The 25,306-nt window shown below is 37.4% G+C and overlaps 1 protein-coding gene across 2 annotated transcripts in view; it reads left to right on the top strand.

Moving 5' to 3' along the window:
• Positions 1-7,641: 7,641 nt before the first annotated feature.
• The window catches only part of RBM39 (RNA binding motif protein 39), a 32,564-nt gene continuing 14,899 nt past the window's right edge, over positions 7,642-25,306 (top strand). For both annotated transcript variants that reach the window (XM_063098866.1, XM_063098856.1), the window contains exons 1-9: positions 7,642-7,974; positions 8,594-8,657; positions 10,400-10,449; positions 14,980-15,174; positions 17,956-18,021; positions 18,117-18,170; positions 20,567-20,684; positions 21,337-21,489; positions 24,039-24,176. In XM_063098866.1, coding sequence (XP_062954936.1) covers positions 8,607-8,657; positions 10,400-10,449; positions 14,980-15,174; positions 17,956-18,021; positions 18,117-18,170; positions 20,567-20,684; positions 21,337-21,489; positions 24,039-24,176 — 825 coding nt within the window. In that variant the 5' untranslated portion in view covers positions 7,642-7,974; positions 8,594-8,606. The remainder of the gene's footprint in view (positions 7,975-8,593; positions 8,658-10,399; positions 10,450-14,979; positions 15,175-17,955; positions 18,022-18,116; positions 18,171-20,566; positions 20,685-21,336; positions 21,490-24,038; positions 24,177-25,306) is intronic.

The following is a 25,306-nucleotide window of genomic DNA, read 5'->3' as shown; positions in this document are numbered from 1 at the left end:
CTTCATCTTGTGATGCCTTGTCAGCAGAATGTTCCTCTCGATTGCTAGATTTGCTTAATTCGTAAATCCTTTGCAATGTTATGTCTGATTGCATTCTTTTTGCTTCTGTTAGCAGATGTTTTTTTTTTTTTTTTTTTTTTTTTTTTTTTTTTTTTTTTAAAGATGACCGGTAAGGGGATCTTAACCCTTGACTTGGTGTTGTCAGCACCACGCTCAGCCAGTGAGCGAACCGGCCATCCGTATATGGGATCCGAACCCGGGGCCTTGGTGTTATCAGCACCGCACTCTCCCGAGTGAGCCACGGGCCGGCCCATAGCAGATGTTTTTAAACAATAATCTGCCTCCTAATTTGCATCCCCTTATCCATTTCTCTGGTTGTCAAATGAGACTATTTTGTGATAAAATATACTTGTATTGCTTCCTCTGGCTCTCTATGCCTGCTTCTGCCAGTCCTTCACTTTATTTTTAAAGGGCATTCATTTAAGGGCCAGCCCACGGCTCACTCAGGAGAGTGCGGTGCTGATAACACCAAGGCCATGGGTTTGGATCCTATATAGGGATGGCTGGTTAGCTCACTGGCTGAGCATGGTGCTGACAACACCAAGCCGATGGTTGAGATCCCCTTACCGGTCCTCTTTAAAAAAATAAAAAATAAAAAAAATAAAGGGCATTCATTTATTGTCACTGTTCCAAATGTGCAAGGGCTGGCCAGTAACCTCAGTTGGTTAGAACGTGGTGTTATAACACCAAGTTCAAGGGTTTGTATCCCTGTACTGGGCCAGCCATCAAAAACAAAAAGAAAAAAATATTATATTCTTTTAAAGTTGTTTACAGCATAGTGCTGATAACACCAAGGTGCAGGGTTTGATCTCTGTACTGGCCATCTGCCAAAAAAAAAAAAAACCAAAAAAAACCTCCGACAACCAAATATGCAAAAAAATTAGAAAATAACCTCCCCCCACTCTGGGCTGATTGGTTAGCTCAACTGGTGTTGTAACAAGGTCAAGAGTTTAGATCCCCATACTGGCCAGCTGCCAAAAAAATTAAAATTAAAAAAAAAAAAACATTTCTTCCTTCACCTTAAATAAAGTTATTAAAATATTACCCCATCTGTAGACATTCATTAAAACTCATCTCTTGGGGGGCCGGCCCGTGGCTCACTTGGGAGAGTGTGGTGCTGATAACACCAAGGCCATGGGTTCGGATCCCGTATAGGGATGGCCGGTTAGCTCACTGGGTGAGCGTGGTGCTGACAACACCAAGTCAAGGGTTAAGATCCCCTTACCGGTCATCTTTTAAAAAAAAAAACAAAACTCATCTCTTGGTACATTTAAGATCTCTGCATTTCACTGTGTATAAATTTTACCTCATTGAAAAAAAAAAAGAATTGTGAACACAATTGCCTTGGGTCGAGTGTCCCCCCCCCCAAACTTAATCCGACTGTAACTGTTGAGGGTGGGAAGGCCTTGAAAAGGTGATTAGAGGCCGGCCCGTGGCTCACTCGGTAGAGTGTGGTGCTGATAACACCAAGGCCACGGGTTCGGATCCTATATAGGGATGGCCGGTTTGCTCACTGGCTGAGCGTGGTGCTGACAACACCAAGCCAAGGGTTGAGATCCCCTTACTGGTCATCTTTAAAAAAAAAAAAGAAAAAAAAGAAAAGGTGATTAGGATTGTAGGACCATACTGTAGTGAATGGATTAAAAATGGTGATCATGGGCATGATTCTGAAGTCTTTAAAAGGAGAGTGAATGAGGAGGTTAGTCTCTCTTTGTTATGCCATTTTCGCAATGTGATACCCTGCCATCACTGAAATCACCACCAAAGAAAGCCTTCACCAGATGTGTTCCCAGAACGTTGGGCTTCCCAGCCTCTGAAACTGTAAGCAATAAATTTCATTTTCTTATAAATTACCCAGTTCCGTGTATTTTGTCAGCACCACGCTCACCCAGTGAGCAACCGGCCATCCCTATATGGGATCCGAACCCGTGGCCTCGGTGTTATCAGCACCGCACTCTCCCGAGTGAGCCACGGGCCGGCCCAGTTCCGTGTATTTTGTTATTAGCAACAGAAACAGACTAATACAACTATTTAATTCTAGTTAAGAATATGCAATGCTGAAGTGTTTAGGGATAACATGTACTGATGTCTACACCTTACTTTGAAACGCATGCAAAAATTAAGCTGGATGAATGAATGGACTGAGGGATAGGTAGGTATGAATAAATACGGGATAAAGCTAATATCATAAAATATTAATTGTAAAATAGGTGGTGGGCATATGTACTGTCTCTCAATCTGTTTGAAAATTTTTATAATAAAATGTTGAAAAAAATATTCTCCCTAACTGCTCTGATGACCTACATCAATCAAGCTACTTCTGGAAGCAGATTCTGTGATCACTTCCATCATAGTCTGATTACTTCAATTTATTTTATTCAACTTAAGTAAATAAGCAGATTAAAAGGAATAAATTGGATAATGTATAGAAAATGGTTTATAAAGTATGAAGTGCTATATAAATGTGCTATTAATATCATGATGTTTAAGACATTGAGCTTATGCAAAATCTTATTGGTACAATACAAAACACCATATTGAATACAGTTTTATGTTCCTTCAGGTGTTCTCTAACTAAATGGGACTGTGCCTTTGATTTTGTTTGTGCTCACAAATTGTCCAAAGAGGTTATAATTATTAAAAGTACTAAAAAAACACTTAATGAGGGCCGGCCCCGTGGCGCACTCGGGAGAGTGCGGCGCTTGGGAGCACAGCAGCACTCCCGCCGCGGGTTCGGATCCTATATAGGGATGGCCGGTGCGCTCACTGGCTGAGCACGGTGCAGATGACACCAAGCCAAGGGTTGCGATCCCCTTACTGGTCACAAAAAGACAAAAAAAAAAAAAAAAATTTAAAGGGGCCAGCCCGTGGCTCACTCGGGAGAGTGCGGTGCTGATAACGCCAAGGCCACGGGTTCGGATCCCATATATGGATGGCCGGTTTGCTCACTGGCTGAGTGTGGTGCTGACAACACCAAGTCAAGGGTTAAGATCCCCTTACCGGTCATCTTTAAAAAAAAAAAAAAAAAAAAAAAAAAAAACACTTAATGAATCAGAAATTAATACATTTAATTGGTAAACTCTAAATGAGTATTCCAAATTATACTTTAAGTCGTACTGTACTGAATTTTTTTATTTTTATTTTCAATCCAAAATGATGTTTTGGGCAATCCTTTTGGCCACAGGATGAATGGACAGGCAATTGTGAGTACCCCTTAATTTTTTTCATTGCCTTAACTATGGGGAATTCAAAACATTTTATTTTTTCAACCACAGGTTAAACTCTGGTAAAAGCATCAATTGTTTTTTCCCTATCTAGTTCACACAGGATCTTAAGAAACTGTATCTTGAGTATGGGGAATAGGATTCTTTGACAGTGATCCCAATCAAGTCCAAAGCCTTAACCACTTGACCATCACTGCTGTGATCTCAATCAAAGTTGTTATGACAGTTGCAGACCATGGTATCAATCTCAAGTTAAGTGGCTAGTGATGTACCCTTGAAACATCTCCTCTTCTTAAGGACTACTCACTCAAAAATTTATGCAAATTCCTTTGGGATATGACACTAGAATGTCCTGAACATTGTGGCCAATAGATAGGAAAGTATTTTTTTTTTTTTTTTTTGTCTTTTTTGTGACCAGCACTCAGCCAGTGAGTGCACCGGCCAGTCCTATATAGGATCTGAATCCGCGGCGGGAGCGTCACTGCGCTCCCAGCGCAGCACTCTCCCGAGTGCGCCACGGGCTCGGCCCAATAGGCAAGTATTTGAAACAAATGACAAATTCAATCAGTACCTAGATTGACTAGACAATCAAGTTCAGAAGAAACCTAGGTGGGAATGATACAAGATCATCTACCTAAATCGGATAAAGTTCACATGGGTGGTAAAATTAGGTCCATCTGTATGAAATGGGCTTGAGTTTCCCATTGTCATAGTGACTTAGAAAAAAAAGGCTCATTTGTCGGGCCAGCCCGTGGCTCACTTGGGAGAGTGTGGTGCTGATAACACCAAGGCCATGGGTTTGTATCTCATATAGGGATGGCTGGTTAGCTCACTTGGGAGAGCGTGGTGCTGACAACACCAAGTCAAGGGTTAAGATCCCCTTACTGGTCATCTTTAAAAAACAAACAAAGAAAACAAAAACAAAAAAAGAAAAAGAAAAAGAAAAAGAAAAAAAGGCTCATTGTGCTCACAGTAGCTTAAAAATTGGTAGAATATAGCAGCTAGACTACACAACCAGAAGTCCAGGTCAAAATCTGGCCAATGAACAACCTTAATCCTTTGAGACAGTGTCTGAATTCTCCCGGGATGTTAACCTTAAGTTTTTTGAGATAAAAAAAAAACCCTTCTCTTTCTCTCTCTTTTTTGCAGCTAGGCAGTGTAATAAAACCTTTCTCTTAACGGGTATTTTTTTTTTAACTAGTGAAGGTTTAAATTTAAATATAGAGATGATGTCTTCAAACTTTCATATTTATGTTTAGGAATACTTTGTATATTATTTGTATTTAAACTGTAATATTTAAAAGTACTTGGTATATCAGAGAGCCTAGCTAAGAATATGCAATTGAGTTGAGATTTATAACTGGTTTCTTTTGGCAGTTGGGCAGTATGGGTACCTGAACCCTTGACCTGGTGTTATAAGACTGTGCTCTAGCCAACTGGGCTAACCAGCCAGCCCCTGATTTATGATTTTAGATGGAAAGGTATAAGAGACTACATTAGAATATTTTGAGAAATTTTAAGACTCACTATATTTGTGACTTGAATTTCTTGAATTTAGAATTATTTACATACCTGGGAAGATTTTAAGGTGCTCAAAAATAATAAAACATTAAATTGATAAATGAATACTAAAGTTGGAGAAATTTATCTAACTTACAATAGGGACTGATTTTTTGAAAGGAGTTTAGTTTGTTCAGCTTGAATTTATCTCAATATTAGTGAAGGTGATTTAAAAATTTTAGCTAGATTCATAAATAAAAACATTTGTAGAGCTGACCGGTTTGCTCAGTTGGTTAGAGTGTAGTGTTGTAACACTAAGGTCAAGGGTTCAGATTCCCATAGTAGAAGCTGCCCCTCACCCCCAAATTTTAAATCTGGATTTAAAATATGCTTCCTTGTATAAGTTAAAAATTAATTTAAAAAATGTGGCTGGCTGGTTAGCTCACTTAGGAAAGCATGGTGCTGGTGACACCAAGGTCAAGGGTTCAGATCCCCATACCAGCCAGCAGCCACAAAAAATAAAAAATAAAATAAAATAAATGAAAGTAAGAAAAATAGTGTTTTCTCTTTATAAAAGTCATATGTAAACATAAAAAAACCCTCACATTGGCAAAATGTATTTAATTTTCAGACAAATTCTCTAAGTATAACATCATTACCTCCTCTACCTCAGGCTCTGTGGTTATGCTGTGGCCTCTTCCCCATGATGTGCAAGACAGAATAATGTTCTTGATGGTGACCAATGACCTTTTGCTGCAAATGACTTGAGAACAAAATGATGAAGGGGAATTAATTTACAAAGAAAGTCCACAAACCAAAGTGAGAGAGGTTTTGCAAAGTGAATGAAAAGCATATTAGGTTTTCTGGTTTTTTCTTTTTTTTTTTTGGTGGCTGGTGGGGATGAGGATCCGAACCCTTGACCTTGGTGTTACAATACCAGCATATTAGGTTTTTGATATTTTCTTTTAATATAAAAAAACTACTTTTGATCTCTTACTGGCCAGCCACCAAAAACACCCCAAAACCAAAACAAACAGAAAAACTTTTGTTTCAGAGACTGAGTTTTCCAGCTGGTGTTTCTTGATTGTCTCTAAATTGCCAGATTGACTCTGATGGTCCTTGAACAGAAAACAATTTAAAGGATCTTCAATCAAGTGACTTGGATCTTAAATCCTTCCTCTTCCCAAATAAGAAATCTAGAGGGTAAGGTCAAATTCTGCCCTGTCTTGTTCACAAGCAAACCAAAAAATTAAGGGTCACCTTTATGCACTGATATTTACACAATAAACAAGTCAGAACACTGCAATTACAGAGGGGGAAAGGTGACAAAGCAGCTTGTTTTTTCTGATATCTTATGCTTTAATTTCCTGTGATGATTTTCAACACTTACAAAATAAAAAGAGATTCTGAATTTTCCGGTAAAGGTTTAAAAGAGTATTACTAACTACGAAGTATCTATTAACCCTCTACGATAAACCCTTACCTCCATGGAAAGTTAACCTGAGAGACAAAGTGTTGTAACATTTTCATTTCCTCTAGATAATTTTGTTTAGCAATAATAGAAGTTAACTTTTGTTTGAGGATTAAATATTCGTCAGGCATTTTGCAAGTATTATATCATTTTACCTTCACTATACTACTGAGCCTGAATTCATTCATTCATTCATTGAGTGTCCACCTAGCTAGGCATCCTCTGCTTACCTCTGGGAACTCAGTAGTGAGCATTACATGTCTTGGTCAGTCTCAAGAAGCATAGCCTAGCTAATTTTATCACCCCCTTTTTATAGGAGGAAATGGAAGATTTGCTTCGAGAGGTTTACTTGCCCAAAGACACACAGTGTTGGAGCACTACGAACCAAACTATCTCATTTCCAATTTTTTTTGCCCTCGATCATTAGGCTGTTTATAGAATTCTATTACAATAATTTTTGCTTTGAAGACATCTTCCTAATTTTTCTTTCAAACATTTTCATCTGGGAGGAAAAAACTCTATAGCCAATGACCTCTTTACTCCCCCTTCTTTTTCACAGTACTGGCCAAAGAATAACTGCCAGGCATCTGGGAGACTTCGGGGACGAGGAGCCAAGTCCCAGGGGAGAGGGGGACATTTTTGAAGAAACAATAGTAATCCTGACACAAGGCCAAACTAAATTCGCGGGGCACAAAGCTGATCCACTGCCAAGGGAAGCATAGTTTGTTTTTTTCCACCTTCTCTTTGCTTTTCTCTATTTCCAAGGATGTTTCGAAACTCCACAGTCGAGGCCACACCTAGTCTATTCGCTCCAAATAGCAAGAAAATTTAATTTTTATTCTGCACTCCTAGTCCCCTATCCCTACAAGGGTCTTTTCTTCTTGCCTTCTCCTTTTTATGCTTTTCCCTTCTTCATCTTCGACGGATAATCTAAACATGACCGTTTTATCCTATCGCCACACCGCCTATGTTGCCTTATAGCGACCTTGACAGCCATCAAGGTAGGAGGCCGGAGGCGGGGCGGCGGGCTGTGAGAGGAAAACCTTCAGATGGCTGCGAGAAGGCGCGACGAGGCGGGAGCGACGGAGGAGCTCCACTCAGCGTGGAGTTCTCTGTAAGATTGACAGGCAGTGCATCAATTGTCTTTGCCCTAGAGACCGGAGCGTTCTCGCGAGATTTGGACGCCTATCTGGAGGGGGGAGTCAAATGCGCCTCTCTGGATGGGGGATGGGAACGTCTGTGGCGCAATCATTGCGCGAGATTGAGCCACTGCCGCTAGAGCCATGCTTAGATCTCGCGATATTTCGGACGCTCGGTTCTGCAACTCGGGGCAGGCTCTCGCGAGAGCCCGTGCTGAGGGCTCTGTGAGGCCCCGTGTGTTTGTATGTGTATGTGTGCTGGTGAGTGTGAGTACGGGGAAGCTGCGGCCGCCATTTCACGGAGCTTGCCGACGTTGTCGCAGGGGTGGATCCTGAGCTGCCGAAGCCGCCGTCCTGCTCTCCCGTGCGCGCTTCTCTAATCCCATTGTTTCTTTTAGATTTTCTCGGGCCTAGCCGCCCTCGGAGCCCGACATTCGGGCTGGGCGGTAGTGGGGCCTGGGCCTAGGGGTTTAACAGTAGTAAAAGCGGCAGCGGCGGTAGCAGCAGCAGCAGCAGCAGCAGCAGTAGCAGTTATTTCTTCCTGAATACGAGCACCACAGGCGCCCGAAAGTCCGCACAGGTAGGGGGGCGTCGCGGACCCGCGTATTGTAAGAGTTTTTCCGACGTTTGGTTCTCTTGGCTGAGGGATACGCCTGGCGGTTTTTAGCGACGGGGAGGTGATTGGTTCCCGAGAAATCGGCCCCATTTCGGCGACCTCGCCCTTTTTTCCCGTCGGATAGAGTAGGTATTCTTGGGATGGCAAGGACCCCCGAGGCGCCTCGGGCAGATGGCGACCTGCCCGTTCGAGGCCTGAGGCGGCCGCGACCTCCCAACATGGCGCCAGTCGAAGGCTGCCTTGGCACACAACCCCTCCCAACAGAGGGAGTTTCCCTTTGCCCCTAAAATGGCAGCGCGGCTTTTGCGCGGAAAGAGACACTCTTGCTCGAGTCTCCCAGGTTCTGTTTGCGGAGTTCATTGCAGCCTTTTTAGAATCGAACACGTTAGTCTCTATTTTCGTGTGTTTCGTGTAAGAGGCGTTTCAAATTTACTTACACAAGCTAGCCTGTTAAAATGTGTCGTACCTCTTTAGTCATTGTAGAGCTTTTGAAGGTTTTTTTGGAGTTTTGGTGTGTGTCGGCTAAGAACAACATCAGAATTGAAAAGTATTTATTCACAGAATTGTCTTGTTCTTTTCCTAGGCGTTTAGAGAAAATGGCAGACGATATTGATATTGAAGCAATGCTTGAGGCTCCTTACAAGAAGGTGAGAAAAAACATGTCGGTGAGGTTTATATGTTTCTTAATTTAGCATTATTCACGAAACTACTGCTGAAATGTAAACTAACCTCCCCGGAGCCCTCTTGATTTATCTTATCAGAGATGCATTGCGTGTAACTTACAAAAGTAAATATGTGCTATTGATGTAATAATATTGTGCAGTAGTTTCACTTCAGCGTGATGAATAAATGCCCATCTATCTCTCTTTGTAGACTTGCCTAACGATATCTCACCTCTACTCCCATGAATTCACCTTTGATTCCAGTGTGAACTGTCAATCATAAGGTAGTAATTGAGTGACTTATCGCTGTACCGTGGTCCCCTAGGTAAAATGACTCAACTAAGAATTACCAGCTCAAGTTTGGTATAGCAAAAAGGTGAATGTAGTGGTTTGGGAAAATAGCAGGGGTCCAAGAATAACAAAGTATAACCAGTCTGTGGCAAGTAAATCTTTCAATGAGAAGAAATGGGTGAGATTTAAAATTTTTTATATATTTATAAAAAGACTGGTGATAGTATATCTTAAAACAGGCAGTTGGTGATCTACTGCTCAGTTAATAATTTCTAAAATTCTTGGATCCCTGAAAAAAAAAAAAAAAAAAAAAGAGGCAGTATTACAGCTTAGAGTCACTTGATGACTGTTTTACTGTTCTCTATATTGTTTTACTTTTAATTAGTCCCTACCATAGAATTTCACCCTAAAAACTACAAAGGAGTTATTGTGGCTAATATAGTCTTTGACCCATTTCACTATCGCAGTAAAAGTAAACTGTCTTTTCGTTCTTTCACCAGTTGGTGGTGAAAATAGCAGTATGCATGCATTATCACTGGTGTCAAACTGTAAGCTTTGTAAGTTAGCAGTTATACTTCTATAGCTGATGTGATCAACATTAAACATTGCACTAAACCTTTAAAAAATACATTTGTTTTGGAGTATATAGCACGACCATGTGGTACCAATTTGGATGAATTCTTAATAGCTTTAAATAGTGTATGTGATTTTGTAATGCTTAGACTCTTGAAGAGCTGCTTTCTGTTTTAATGTTAAGATTCTTGTGTCTTAATTTAACATGGATTTAATTCCATGTAAACAGGTATGGAAGTAGGAAATGTTAGGCTGGACTGGTGGATTATTAATTGACTTTCTTGGGTTCTTGGGAGTCAACATTACTAAAGCAGTGTGAATCCCTGTTTGCTTCAGGGCGAGATGTGTGACAGAGGTGGCATCAAGCTCTTACAGTCCCAACCCTCCAACGGAAATGGGCGAAGATCTCAGGAATGACATCGGTCACAGGAAATCGATAGTGGCTGGCTGCTAGCATGGCCACTTGGGGCTTAGGCAGAAATAGAGCCATGGTACTGACCAAAGGGACCATAGCACATGGAATAAAACTCAAAACAGGACTTCATTCATGTTTTACAGAAATTATATTTAACCACTTCAACATTGTAAATCTGGATAATTTAATATCTAAACTATGTAACAAAGTAAAATTTAACATGTTAATATGAATTTTTATTTTTGTATGTTGATGACTTAATTGTAAGCAACCAAGTGGTTAAACACATACCTATCTAAATTTTTTTATAGCCTTCCATATTAAACTATTAATAAGTAATTAGTTTTAAAATTGTTTTGTATTTTCTTATTCCTGTTCCCTTTACCCTTTGACAACTTGAAATGTTACCACTTCGTCCTCATGATGTTCTTCTATCAACCCTGCTTAGGATGAGAACAAGTTGAGCAGTGCTAATGGCCATGAAGAACGTAGCAAAAAGTAAGTTTTAAGAAGGGACTGGGGGGTGGGGTGGTGAGCTGTATGTGACTGAGATCTTAAATTGTGTTTCTGTGTTTAAGGCATCAAACTAAGGTTCTCTTTTGAAGCTTTTCTTTGCCTCTTTTAGGAAATTGGTTCTTTACCTTTTGGGACCAGAAACTCTTTGAGGATATAAAACTATGGACTTTTTGCTTAGATTTCAGGGTATGGTTTCAGGGACCATCTGGACACCTTCCCCTTTAAGTCTGTCATGACAATCTGGTTAAGAATTCCTATATTAGAGCTTGTCTTTTGTTTTAAATTTGTTAACTTTGGCTTAATATTTGGTGATTTTATCTATAAAACTATCATATCTATTGAACTTAAAAGGGAGAAGAAGAGTTAAGTTAGAAAAGATAATAACCAGGTCATGGGAAGTATGAGTATTTGCCCTAAATCACTGAAGGAATCTGAACTGTGAATTATTTCTGCTCCTTGCTGCTTAAAGGCCCTTTTCGTAGTAATGTGAAAGCATACTTAAGTACTTTTTAACTTGGCTTTCATTGTCTTGTGCCTTTTAAACTCTAGTAGGCTTAATGGTGAGAATGGAGTTTTTGAAAATTGTGAATATTTATGCAATTTATTTGAGTTAGGTGAGTAACCCATAGTGGGAACTCTGTGCTGTAGACCAGTACAGAATACAGTGTACAGAAAGTCTAAGTAACAGTTTAAACCAGATGTACTTTATAAGGTTGGGTCCTATCAGTTCTTGAAGTTTCCTTTCAGCTCTGAGGTTAGTGATTCTTAATATCATGTGGTCATGTTACAAACATTAAATTATTTTAGTAGACTCTGTTTATGTCATATTTAAACATTTTGTCGTATTCATGACCCCATAATACATAATGAAAATTGATGGTAAAATAGCCACTTATTTTATTATTTTTGGCCCTTTTCCTCCTCTGAGCTGAAAGTGCTTCATGATAACTGCTCAGTCATCCTCACAGCTGTGTTAGGTAGGTAGATATAATTCAATAAAATAGATGAGAAAATTGTCAGATTGGATTATTCAGGGTCTGCTAAGCCAGTATTTCTTTTTTGTAATTCTAAAATAATGCGATGGTAATGGACTAAAAATGATAGTTTGTGGAAAATGTCCTTTTTTAAGTGCTAGCTTGAATGGGAGTCATAGTTCTTCACTAGCCACAAGTGGATGTTGGGATCAGATTGGGTTTAGTCTTGAATTGCTGTGGTTTGAGACTACCAACCAATTTCAAGGTTGATTTCATCTGGTTTTAGACCTTTTACCAAAGTAACAATTTCCTAATGTTTCTATTTTGCAATTTTGTATTAACAAGAAAAACCAGGAAGTGGATATCCATATAGATTGATTTAAATTATCCAGTCTAGGTGCCAGGCTTTTAGGAATTGAGTAAAGATTTCACCTTAAGTGCCCAAAGGATTAGGACATAAACTTTGGGGATGCAAACCTTCTTTATTGTACCATTTTCCAGTGTCACTCCTTGCCATTAAGGTCATCTCCATTTTATTCTTGTTTTTATCCTGCATCTAAGCTCATTAAGGCTTTAAGGAAATTGAGCATCAAGCTCTCCATGAGTGATGTTTAGTGGCCTTTATCTAATGTAAAGAATCCTGTGGGACTAAAATACAAGAATGGATGATTTTCTTTAATTGGCCATAGGATTTTTGGTTTAAGAGAAGACTCTTTCAAAACTGTCTAGTAATCTTAAAATGTACGAAAAGATTTTTCTGTTAGACTTCTTATCCTCAATTATAGCTCATTAAAAAATGGCTCCCTTGTTCAATCAGGAGATTTTCACCCATTTTTCTGAAGGAACTTTATCTTTCAAATTAATTGAAAAGTTACCTGGAAGAAAATTTTTATATGTAGGGATAGGAAAAATATAAAACAAGTAAAATGTTCTGCCTGTGCTTTAGTATTTAGTATAAATTTTCTTAACCAAAGGAAGGTGCTGTGTTGCCTTTTTTATCCTATAACATCATTTTAATAGCCATTGAATGTTGAGATACTGTTTGCAAGGTAGTAAGAAAATAAACGTTTTGAGAAATAGAGTTGATTAACTGTATAAATGTTTTCTTTTAAAAAATATTAATTCTGATTTTCAACACATACACTTCATTATTTCCCAGTATTAGTAAAAGGAATTAAGGTTACTATAACACAAATGGGTTATCAATTAGCCTTCTTTCTGAAGAGCTATAACCCTGAGTTTGGCAAGACCTCAAAGTATGTTTTTTAAGTATCTGAGGTCGCCATCCTGGGAATATTATTTATTAGTGTAACCAGTTTTGTAAAGTCTAAACCAGCATCCATTCCGTTAAGCTCTCTTTTAGAGAATTTAAAAAGAATAACAAAATAACACAGTTGAAATATATTGGCTACTGTGGTGTGGATTATCTATAAATTTTGGAATAAATGACTTTTCTATTTTTTTTCTTATTTTCCAGAATACTTTGCATTTAAAATTTAGATCTTCTTTCATGGAAGAGGTCAAATCCAGTTATAGCAAAACACCTTTACAGCAGAGGCCATATAACCAAAAAATCCAAAGGCCCAGCCCAGTGGACCATTTACTTCAATGATGTTCAGTACAAAATTCCACTGCCACTAAAGACTTTGGAAAGTCCTTTTTTTAAGTTGTAACAGGATTTGACTATTAGTGTGGATTTTGATAACCCTTCTGTAGTTAATGTTCTTTGAAGCTGGAATTTGCTATTGAGAAGTATACTGGTTTCTTGCACCCTTAAATTTTTGACTGGGCTTTTATGCAAAAGATTGTATTTTCCAAATGTCTTAATATGGTGCTGTCTTTTTACCTGTCTGGGGTTGCCTTCAGATGTGGGTGGGGACTCATTTACAGAAAGTCCTAGGAAGACGTCAAGTTAAAATTAGCTCTCCAATTTTCAAGTCTTTTCTTTTTGCAGAATGAGTTTGAGGCCTATGAGAGGTAAATAGGGAGATTGGCTGCCTCTCTGCTGTAAGCCATCTACGAGCAGATCAAAAACTTTGCCTTTTTTTATTTTTTTTGTGAGGGAGTGAGTTACTTTTTACATTGTCCCCTAATTGAATTGGTTATATTTAGGACTTCGGTCTTAGCCATCTCGCAGAATTCTTTATTCTTAGCGATATCGTCAGATTTTTCAGGCAACAAAGTTGGAATGCTATCTGTTGCCCATTTGGGCATTGCTTTGATGACTTCTATATAAGTAATGAGTGTAGCCTAACTTTCTGTCATGTGCTACTTAGCATATACATTTCTGACAGTCAGGTGGATTATCTTGAAATTTTAGACAAAGTTTCTGCCTCCTTGGAAAGCTCTACATCTCCTTGTGATTGGAGTGTGGGTTTCAAGATTCCAGAAGGTGGGTGTCTTCATTTTCTATTTTAAATGCACTCTAAGATGACCTGTTTACAGGTTCTCTGAGGCAGACCTCAATTGCTCTTGTGCTAAGTTTGCTTCAATAAGGACTAAACATTTAATTAAATTTCCAAATGATGTAGAGTTGTCAAAATGTTTCATAATCTTTTCTCTTCAAATCTTCTCTACAAATTGACATTTTAGTGGAATAAATTTATATTGAAATGTCTTTCAATTTATATTGAAATATCTGAAGGCACCTCTAAAATTTGGGTGATGACACAGAGGTACAGATTGTTAACATTTAATTATGAAATGAGTCGGTGGTATACTGTGAAGAATACAGAAACGACAGAAAGATATGACTTTTTTTTTTACCTTTCACAGTTTGAGATTTTTTAAAGGATTTATGAAGGTCAAGTTGATCCTTGTTTTTGACTGTACCCCACAGGCTTGTATAAACTGGCTTGGAAAAAAATAACATACTCCATTTTCTGGTGTATTCATTATAACTTTACATAAGTATTTGAAATGGTCACATTAAGGTCTTGAAGTGTCAAAATGCATTTTACTGCATTAGTTCTTAGTGTCCTTTGTCATTGTAATTTTGCCCATGAAAACCAAAATGTGATGTCTATATGGCCCTTTGAAAGTATAAAATATTCCAGTGTGTAAATCGGGTCAAAATTGACTTATGAATTTATGTATATGAACCAGTGCTAGACTTAAATGTGAATATATTCTGTTGTAACTTTGATTTTATTACTCTATCTTACAGATTACAGTAATGTTGTTGGCCTGTTAAATGATGGCCAAACGTAATTTAAAAGTTTAGGTTTTGATTTATACCAGCCAAAAAGTCCTCTTCCTTGTTAAAGCTGTAGCTGACTCTGGAGATCATTGCAGTTCCTGCTCTGAAAGGATGGTGTCTCTCAAATAGTTTGTTGATTTTCAGTAATATAAGGCAAAGGTGGGGTGTTGTTTATCATACCTAGGAATTGTTTTTCTGTAAGTATGATTATGTACCAATGGATGGTAGTAAAACTAGCAAAATAAATTTTAAAAGGGTAAAAAATTCTGACCATAAAAGGAAGTGTATTTTGGTGGGGTTTTAAACGAGCAAGATAATAGTGATTTTTTTTCTTCTCAGGAGAAAAAAAAGCAAGAGCAGAAGTCGTAGTCATGAACGAAAGAGAAGCAAAAGTAAGGAACGAAAGCGAAGTAGAGATAGAGAAAGGAAAAAGAGCAAAAGCCGGGAAAGGAAGCGAAGTAGAAGCAAAGAAAGGAGACGGAGCCGCTCAAGGAGTCGAGATCGCAGATTCAGAGGCCGCTACAGAAGTCCTTAGTATGTAACTATAAGAGGATTTTGGTTTGAGGGTCATTCTCTGGGTATTCAGATAGCAATTTATTTTGAGGGATTTGAATTATGAAATTTTATTTTTCAATGATTGGTTAAAGAGTATTAAATTAGGGATATTGGCATTGAAGACTATAAAAGTGAAAATAGTATGTTGACAAATACATAAAACTTTTTACTAAGCATACAGCTTATTTTCTGTTAACCCATCTAATCCAGTAGTATGCGAATCTAATCTAGATTAAAGCATTAGAAAAAAGATAAGTGTAGTGCCAAATATTTGAGAAAGCTTAAGGTATGTGAGCTATTACAGTATTCTTTTTTTATTTCTCAGCTTCTGGTTTTGTATGGGGGTCCAAACCTTTGACCTTGGTGTTACCACACTGTGCTGTAACCAACTGAGCTATCCACCCAGCCTACAGTATTCTCAATTAAAATTTTAAAGTTCAGATGAATACTAACTTAAAAATGTGTAATTAGTGCTGGCTAGTTAGCTTGCTTGGTTAGAGCCTGGTACTGATAACAGCAAGGTCAAGGGTTCAGATCCTTGTACCGGCCTCTTGCCAATAACAAAAACAAATGTGTAATTAGTTAACAGTAATTAAAAAGTCTTGTCTGTGTGGCTTACTGTACATTATTTTTTTTTTTTTTTTTTTTTTTTTTAAAAAAGATGACCGGTAAGGGGATCTCAACCCTTGACTTGGTGTTGTGAGCACCACGCTCAGCCAGTGAGCGAACCGGCCATCCGTATATGGGATCCGAACCCGGGGCCTTGGTGTTCTCAGCACCACACTCTCCCGAGTGAGCCACGGGCCGGCCCTACTGTACATTATTTATATTTAAGGTTCTTTAGTACTAGTAAAATATTCTAAATTAAAAGTGCTTACAATATTAAATCACTATAGAAATTTGGATGTGGTTAAACAAACTGGGAACAAGTTCATTGCAGTCATTAAACAACCCAATTATATGAGCAACTTTGGAGAGTACCTACAGTTCTTAAGCAAGGATTGAGTTTAGCAGTCCTTAATGCTTTATGGTGTTAATTATTCTTACTAAGCACACTTGTAAACTATATGGGCTGTATTAAAATTAACACTTCAAAGACAAACAGCCCTTGCCTCTTTCACTTGGGCAGGTTACTTAACCTTCTAAGCTTTTGTTTTCTCATCTTTTAAGGAGGTAACAACTTGCAGATGAGAAGAGAATGTAAATGAAGCATTCAGAATACTTACTAGTATTCACGAAATGTTTCAGTGTTATTTGAAGTTAGTAACACATTGAGTTCTGATTCTGGCTCTTTCATCTTTAAAAAGAATTGCATTCTATTTTCTAAGTTCCTCCTAGCTGCTTATTTTATAAACTTAATACTATTAATTCTGAATGCTGTACGACTATTGGAAAATTATTTGCTTTTTGTCTAATTTATCAAGACTTACTGCATGCTTAAAATGGAATTATGTTAAATCTTTTTACCAGAATAACTGGTGTGTGTGTGGGGGGTATTACCTTAATAAATTCAGAATACTGTTATTTCTGTTGAGTGATGAATGCTTGAAATCTGCTTGTGATCCTGGTCTGACCTTAAAAATGCTTTAGTTCTTGTGTTGGATTTCAGGTGATGTTTACCTATGGAGGCTGTAACTGAGACTCTTTTATAATTAAAGAGGAAAGAAAATAGCTTAGTTAACTTTCTTACTTAAACTTCAGTATATTCAGTAAATGTACATTCTTAATTATCATTATGAGTCTGAACTGAAAAGGACCCTTTAATATAAAATAATTTTATTTGGAACTGCATGGATGTTGTAGGTGGGAGGTGGCATCCATGAAAACTAATCCAAATGTGGATCACAGGCCACAGAACATTTATTTTGCTACCCTTCTGGAACAGGATAGAAGGATGAGCACTAAGGGACATCTGACTGGTCCCTCTTTGTTAGCCTGGTTTTTAAAAAGGCACAAAAAACTACTGGTAATATAGAATGGTTACCTTTGTAATCTGTTAGAAAACACCTTTTTTGTCAAAAAATTTTTCTATAGAATTGATGAATTACTTTTGCATCTTTACTATGGAATTAAAACTTTTTTTTTAAAAAAAAGATGACCTGTAAGGGGATCTTAACCCCTGACTTGGTGGTGTCAGCACCACGCACTCTCAAGTGAGCTAACTGGCCATCCTTGTATAGGGATCCGAACCCGTGGCCATGGTCTTATCAGCACCGCACTCTCCCGAGTGAGCCACAGGCTGGTCCCTCCAAGTTTTAACTGTAAAGAATTATTCCCTTTATTTTTTAAATAAATCCTTTAAACAAGAAATCATATGTGAATATTGTATATGTATATACACATATATATTCTCGAGAAAGGGTCTGCAAAGATATCTGCACACCAAGTTGTTATCTCTGGTTACTGATGGTGTGGGGGAAATTCAGAGTGATTTCTTTCTACTTTTGTGTGTGTTTTAAGTCTCAGGAATGTATTGACAAATATGTAATTAAGAAAGAAAACCATAGACTGAAAATGGGTGTGAACATTTTTAGAAACTAAAAATTTTGAGCCTGTCACTTTTGGTCTTGGCACCTCTCAGTGATTCAGGATGGAAAAATATAAGGGCAGCTTGCCTGGGCTAGAGTTAAGAGAAGTAGAAGTCTTTTTGTTTCCTCTTCATAATTGAGGTGGAAACGGAGCAGCCTAGACAATGTTGAACGCGATCTTAGCAAGCCCCTAAACCTGTAACTATAGTGTAATTTTGTGTTTCCTTTCTAGCTCCGGACCAAAATTTAACAGTGCCATCCGAGGAAAGATTGGGTTGCCTCATAGCATCAAATTAAGGTTTTTAAACGTACTTCTGAATTGTTAAAATTATTTTTCAAGGAACTCATGTGGTGTACTTATTGAGTAACTTCTGTAACTTTTTAACTTTGCAGCAGACGACGGTCCCGAAGCAAAAGTCCATTCAGAAAAGACAAGAGCCCTGTGAGGTAGTTGTCCTTTTTTTTTTTTTTTTTTTCCATTTACGTTTTTAGCATTTTATAAAGCTTTTGGAATTTATGCTACTGCTAAATTTAATGACACTTGATAATTTGTGTCGTATTAAATCTTGCTTTTTGCTTCCTTTTTCAGTACTAGTACTTCTAAATCAGTGTGAATATGGTTTCAGTGTATTTCATTTTGATTTCATGTGATTAAAAAAGGAGAATTACCATTTTAATGTTTAGATACTACATGTAATCCTAATTTCCAATTTTAACTAATTTTTTTTTTTTTAAAGATGACCAGTAAGGGGATCTTAACCCTTGACTTGGTGTTGTCAGCACCACGCTGTCCCAACTGAGCTAACTGGCCATCCCTATATAGGTATCAGAACCCGTGGCCTTGGTGTTGTCAGCACCACTCTCTCCCAAGTGAGCCATGGGCCAGCCCTTAACATTTTTTTTTACAACAATTAGAACTATAAATAGACTCGACACATTTATCTTTTTTTTTTGTTTGTTTGTTTTGTGACTGGTAAGGGGATCACAACCCTTGGCTTGGTGTCTCCCGCACCACGCACCGGCCATTCCTATATAGGATCCAAACGCCGCACTCTCCCGAGTGCGCCACGGGGCCGGCCCAACACATTTACCTTTGAAATTAATAAGGAGTTATTTGAAATAGCCTCGTGTGGAAAATTAGTTTTAACAGTGATATTTTATTGTTTGGCTTTCTTTCTTGAGAAAAAGTGTTTCATTTCAGAAGTCTTACTGAGTTGAATTGTATTTAATATTACTCTTAGGTTTTTGAATGTTTCCATGGATTATTTTCCTCTTAAATAAACATGACACTTATTTGTCTGCTTACATTTTGGTTCAAGGAAGTTTGTCATATGCTAGCCTTGTTCTTTACTAACATTTCTGGCTTCCCTTAAGAAGCATTTTTTAACTTTGAGTTTATTCTGTTATTTGGTGTAATTAATTATACTGTAGAATTCTAGGAGCTGATGAAATCTTAATGATTTTAAAAGCATTGTAATTGAGGTTTTTACTCTCAATATTTTGTTTTCTTTTGTAAGAAAATTCCCTTTTCTCAATTTCTGAATCTAGTTCAGTTTTGTCCTTGTTTTACCATAATATATTTTAAACTACCTGCTGATTTCTCAAGGAGGTACGTACTGTAGTTTTGTAGTTGGAGTGCCTTTTTTTTTTTCCCCCTGCAGAAGTACTTCCTGAGAATGTCCAGAACATGGACCAAGAGCATATTTTAGGTTACATCTTTAAGGATTAATTTAGAACCTTGACCTTAGTGATATTTTGTAGCAGAGATAATGTTAATAGAACTTTGTTTTCCTTGAAATTCATGAAAATGAAATTTTACCTGTTGTGCTCTTTTACTTTTCTCCCTTATTTGAGCACTTGAGTTACCTCTATAAATTTAGAGGTCTACCCTGTCTTTAAGGCTATTAGAAAACTGAGTAAATTGAATCCCAGTGTTGATATTTGTTTAGAAAATTTCTTGTTTGTAGTTTTTTATTTGGTTATGTCCCTGTATTAGTTTTTTTCACTTTCCTGTATTCTTTAACCATCAAGAAACATTAATTCAGATACTAAATTTGTGGAATTTTATTAAGACTGATTTAATTAAAATAAACAACCAGTTCACTGTTCTGTATGTCTATTTTTTATTTTAAATTTTTGATGGTTGGCCGGTTTAGGAATCCCAACCTGTGACCTTGGTGTTTTAAGGCTGCACTCTAACCAACTGAGCTAACCGGCCAGCCATATATCTATTTTGATTTGTAAAGTAAAATAGCATTATTAGAATTAGTTTTTCTCATTTTGGCTTTTTATTTTCAAGTTTATCATTTATAATTATCAAACTCAATTTTGCTTCATGACTTGTTATGGGGAAGCATCTGCTGCACTGATTCTGGACCAGTCTGGCATTTGTGATTGGTCAGGGGATATTTCTGTGATGATGATTAAACTGTCAGGCTTCTGGTTGGCCCTTTATTGTAGAGAAATTACCGTCTCGAAGATTGCAAGACCAATGGACTTTTGTCCTGATACCATGTAAGATATAAACTTTATCATTCTGTTGAAGGAATTGTCATATTGAATTGTTTTATGGATGTTTTGTATAAATAGATCTTAGTGGCAGTGGGCATGAGAATAGTGACAAACCAGTTTTTTTTTTGTTTGGGTGGCTAGCCGATATGGGGATCTGAACCCTTGACCTTGGTGTTATGAGCACTGTGCACTACCCAGCGAAGTAACTGGCAAGCCTCGACGAACTAGTTTTGATAAACAATTTATTCTGTTTACTGAAAATGTACATTTATAAATTGTTTTTTTAAATTATAAGTTACAAAAATAATTCTATATTCTTTACTCTTGTTTAGGGAACCAATTGATAATCTAACTCCTGAGGAAAGAGATGCAAGGACAGTTTTCTGCATGCAGCTGGCAGCAAGAATTCGACCAAGGGATTTGGAAGAGTTTTTCTCTACAGTAGGAAAGGTAATCTTTTCCTATTTAGGGAGGTGAAGTAGTTAGAAATTGCAAACAACATTTTAAGGATTGGCAGTATGGCAGATACAAATAAGAAAACATCTAAACACCACATCTTTTATCTGATTTAGTAGCAGTGGGGTGGCCTGCTAACTGAGTTGGTGCTGATAACACCTAAGTCCAGGATTCGATCCCTGTACTGGCCAGCCGCCAAAAACAAAAATAGCTTTAGTAGCAGAATTTGTTTTTGGTAACATTTTCATTTTGCATCTTCTGGAAGTTAATAGTGTTGGAGTTGATAACATGTTACCACATTCGTGAAAAGATAGAAATCATCCTACAAATTTACATTTTTTGATTACAAAAAATGTTTTTATTTTTTTTTTGTCATTTTTGTGACCGGCTGCACTGTGCTCAGCCAGTGAGTGCACCGGCCATCCTTACATAGGATCCTAACCCGCGGCGGGAGCACTGCTGCGCTCCCAGCGCTGCACTCTCCCCAGTGCGCCACGGGGTCGGCCCTACAAAAATGTTTTTAAAGGCTCTGTCCTTTCCCTCATCATTAATACGCCTCTTGTCTCTTTCTGAAATAATTATATCTACATGGTTTTAAATGGGTGGTTGTACAAACAATTCTGTTAAGTTTGTGTTTTCTTTTTAGGTTCGAGATGTGAGGATGATTTCGGATAGAAATTCAAGACGTTCCAAAGGAATTGCTTATGTGGAGTTTGTCGATGTTAGCTCAGTGCCTCTAGCAATAGGATTAACTGGCCAGCGAGTTTTAGGAGTGCCAATCATAGTACAGGCATCACAGGTAATTTTTTTCTTGGATAAGATTTTGTTCATTGATAGTTGTGAAGGCCTGATGTGCTGTAGTATCCTGTGCCTTATGTAATTAATCACCACTCATTTCCTTGAGTCCCATGTTCTCAGGATTTTTTTTTTGTTTGCTTGTTTTTAACTTTGCCTTGATTACTTTGATATACTGTCTTCTCAATACCATCCTGTTTCTTTTCTTTTTTTTTTAATCTTTTTTTTGTGACCAGCTGCACCGCGCTCAGCCAGTGAGCGAACCGGCCATCCCTATATAGGATCCGAACCCGCTGCGGAAGCGCTGCTGCGCTCCCAGCGCCGCACTCTCCCGAGTGTGCCACGGGGTCGGCCCATCCTGTTTCATTTTAAGATAAATTGTAAGGATGTATTTCATGAAAAAGACTTGAGAACTTGGTTTAGAATTTTATCAGTTTGCAAGGATTTATTAGTAAGGGATGGAAACATCTAAGAATGTGTTTTCCACTTTCAAATGGAATGAAACAGATTTTTAATAAATGTAAAATTTTCACTATTTTATAATATACACTTGTATAATTGTATAATTTTGAGTAGTTTGAGTAGCTATCAGTTCTAGCATATCTTGGAAGTGAGATGTTATGATCTAATTCTGTAAATATCTTCTGTTCAAGATAATCTGAATTATGATTTATTTCTGCTTTACTGATACCCCACAGTGGTTGAATATTTCTTTTGGGAAAAGGAAATTAGCATTAATATTTTAGTTCTTTTGGATGTGGAAAAACTGGAACGTATCATTCTGTTTGATTATATAATGAAAATGTGCTTGGGGTTCTTGATAAGTACTCATTTATATGAGGGTACTTCAGAAAGTTTGTGGAAATATAGAGTTAAAAGAGAATAGGAATCTTTCCATGGACATTTTGAAGACCCTTTGTATTAAGAAACAAGTTACTAGGAAAGATAGTTCCTGTCCAAAGAAAAACGAAGGAAGTTACTGATTTCAGTAATTAATAACTCATTTTTTTAAATATGGCAAATATAGTACTTAAAGAATATTTCGAGCAATCTATAGTTATATTGATTGCTTTCAAACCACTGAAATATTCCGTAACTCCTTCTAAATAATCTGATTACTATGGTAGACTTATTTTATATAATTTTATAAAATTGTACTCAAGCTTTATAACCAGACATGAAATAACTGTAAATAATAAATAACCAGAAGTTTCAGTTTCACTGCTAAACCAAGCTGTATATAAACATGGCCAAAATACTTGTTAGTCTCACTTTTATCATCCTTAAAGGGGAATAATAGGTCCTGCTTTACATTTAGGTGTACCTAATATCTGATAATGAGTATCGTATGATTTTATGTAAGTTAGATAGGACAATAATCATCATTCCATTTGCTGTGAAAGAAGAGGACAACCTAATAATTTTGTGTCCATTGATATGGCTAAAGTCTGAGAAGCAGCAAATTAAGTGAGGTTTTTTTTTTTTTTTTTTTTTTGTCTTTTTCGTGACCGGCACTCAGCCAGTGAGTGCACCGGCCATTCCTATATAGGATCCGAACCCGCGGTGGGAGCGTTGCCGCGCTCCCAGCGCCGCACTCTCCCGAGTGCGCCACGGGCTCGGCCCTTAAGTGAGGTTTTTAATTCAAGTAACTAACCTCTTGTGGAGTGGTACTACCCAGTGTTCCCCAGTTTATTACAAGGAAAGGAGCTTTTGGTAGAATATAAATTGACAATTTTCCTTTGTTATGAAAGTCCTGCTGTGGATAAAATGACAGCTGAACTTGAGTCGTTTGCTTGGTGGTAGTTTGATTTATATTTTGGTATAAGCCTCTTATTTTATCACAAACTGGTAACATTTTGTAAATTACAGCCAGTTGGCATATTGTACTTTTAGTTATACTGATCTCTAGAGTACATTAATTTTAATGAATATTGAATGTGTTTAGCAGTTCCCAGAAATAGTCTTAAAGTATTTAGCATCTCTGATATCAAGATTTAACTTAGATTGATGGATAATGTAGTTTCATGATTGATTTCATTTTGGGTGTGAAATACAGTATATGATTGCTTTATATGTGATTTACATATACTCTTAAAACTTATTCCAAAATCGTTTTTATTGTGGTAAAATAAATACAACATAAAATTTGGCCTTTTAGCCATTAAGTGTACAAGTCAGTGCCATTAATTATATTCTCAGTGTTACACAGTCCTCTCCACTATCATCTCCAGAACTTTTTCATCATCCCAAACAGAAACTACCCATTAAGTCATTCATCAACTACCCATCCTTTCCTCCCCCTAGCCTTTGATAATCTCTAATTTACATTCTGTCTCTCTGAATTTGCCTATTCTAGATGCCTCCTATAATGGGATTTATATAATATTTGTCCCTTTGTGTCTGACTTACTCACTTAGAATAATAGTTTCATGTCTCTAATTTTTAGCATCATTTGTCATTAAGAAAACCTAAGGTGTTAATGGGGTTTTAGTCTTTTTAAACTGATTTGGATTAGTGCTGTGAGATGTTCATTTTGTCTGATTTTACCTGTAGGCAGAAAAAAACAGAGCTGCGGCAATGGCAAACAATTTGCAAAAGGGAAGTGCTGGACCTATGAGGCTTTATGTGGGCTCATTACACTTTAATATAACTGAAGATATGCTTCGGGGGATCTTTGAACCTTTTGGAAGGGTAGGTCCAAGTTCTTCAATGTATTGTTAGGTTTGTGAAACAAATATAACTATAATAATTTCTGTATATCTGCTTAGTTATATTTCTATGGGATTAATATTGAGTGGAGGGAGTGGTTCTGTAAAGTTATCATAACTAATTTATTTTTATTTTTTTAAGTTTTTTTATTTTTTATTTTTTTTACATTCTAAGCTGTGGTTGCTGAGCAGTTGAGGGAGAGGTGGAGAAGGGAAGGGCGAAGGAAATATGGTGGGAGAAGGAGGAAAAGGGTGGGACATGGTTGAGCCCCGTAGCACCACCCTCATTCTTGCAGGGGAGACCAGGGGGCTTCCAGTGGTGGCTCACTGGTTGTCATTTGTCTGGTTGCAGGTGTGTGACAAATTTTAGATTTAGATAGATCAACTGAAAGAGAATCTGTTGAAGTATTTATAATGCCACAATTAAATGTACAATGGTTATTAGAATCAAAGTGTTTTAAAAATCATTGAGTGAAAAGTCTTACTCTGTACTTGGAGCAAGAGCTTTTTTTTTTGTTGTTTTTTTTTTAAAGATGACCAGTAAGGGGATCTTAACCCTTGACTTGGTGTTGTCAGCACCACGCTCACCCAGTGAGCTAACCGGCCATCCCTACAGAGGGATCTGAACCCGTGGCCTTGGTGTTATCAACATTGCACTCTCCCGAGTGAACCACGGGCCGGCCCATGGAGCAAGAGTTTTACTTGGGTTGTTTTGGAGACTTTTTTCTTCTTTTTTTCTTATTGAAATTTTAGGGGTATGTAGAGATGATTTTTACTAAATTGAGGAATCAAATTGTTTCTGTTCAACTAACTGGTCCTTAATTTATAGTAGACGTTGTATTTTGGAATAAATGTTAATGGTAGACTGCTCTGGTTTAAAAGATTGTGCAGCCAAGAATAAAAATCTTGGTTCCTTCTGTATTTTGTCCACTGGTGGTCTACAAATTTCCCTTGGATAATGCTTTTTATAATTTTCTTTCACAACCTCACTCAATCCCTTTATTGAACCACCAGAGTGTCAATAATGGTAAAAATTAGGGTGTTGATGTGGTTGCTTTATTTATGGGAAATACACAAACACTGCACAAATATGGGTTGCTCAGTAATCACAAA

Source organism: Cynocephalus volans, chromosome 1 (assembly GCF_027409185.1).
Source record: "Cynocephalus volans isolate mCynVol1 chromosome 1, mCynVol1.pri, whole genome shotgun sequence".
Classification (NCBI taxonomy): Eukaryota; Metazoa; Chordata; class Mammalia; order Dermoptera; family Cynocephalidae; genus Cynocephalus; species Cynocephalus volans.
This window is presented reverse-complemented; position numbering and strand designations above follow the sequence as displayed.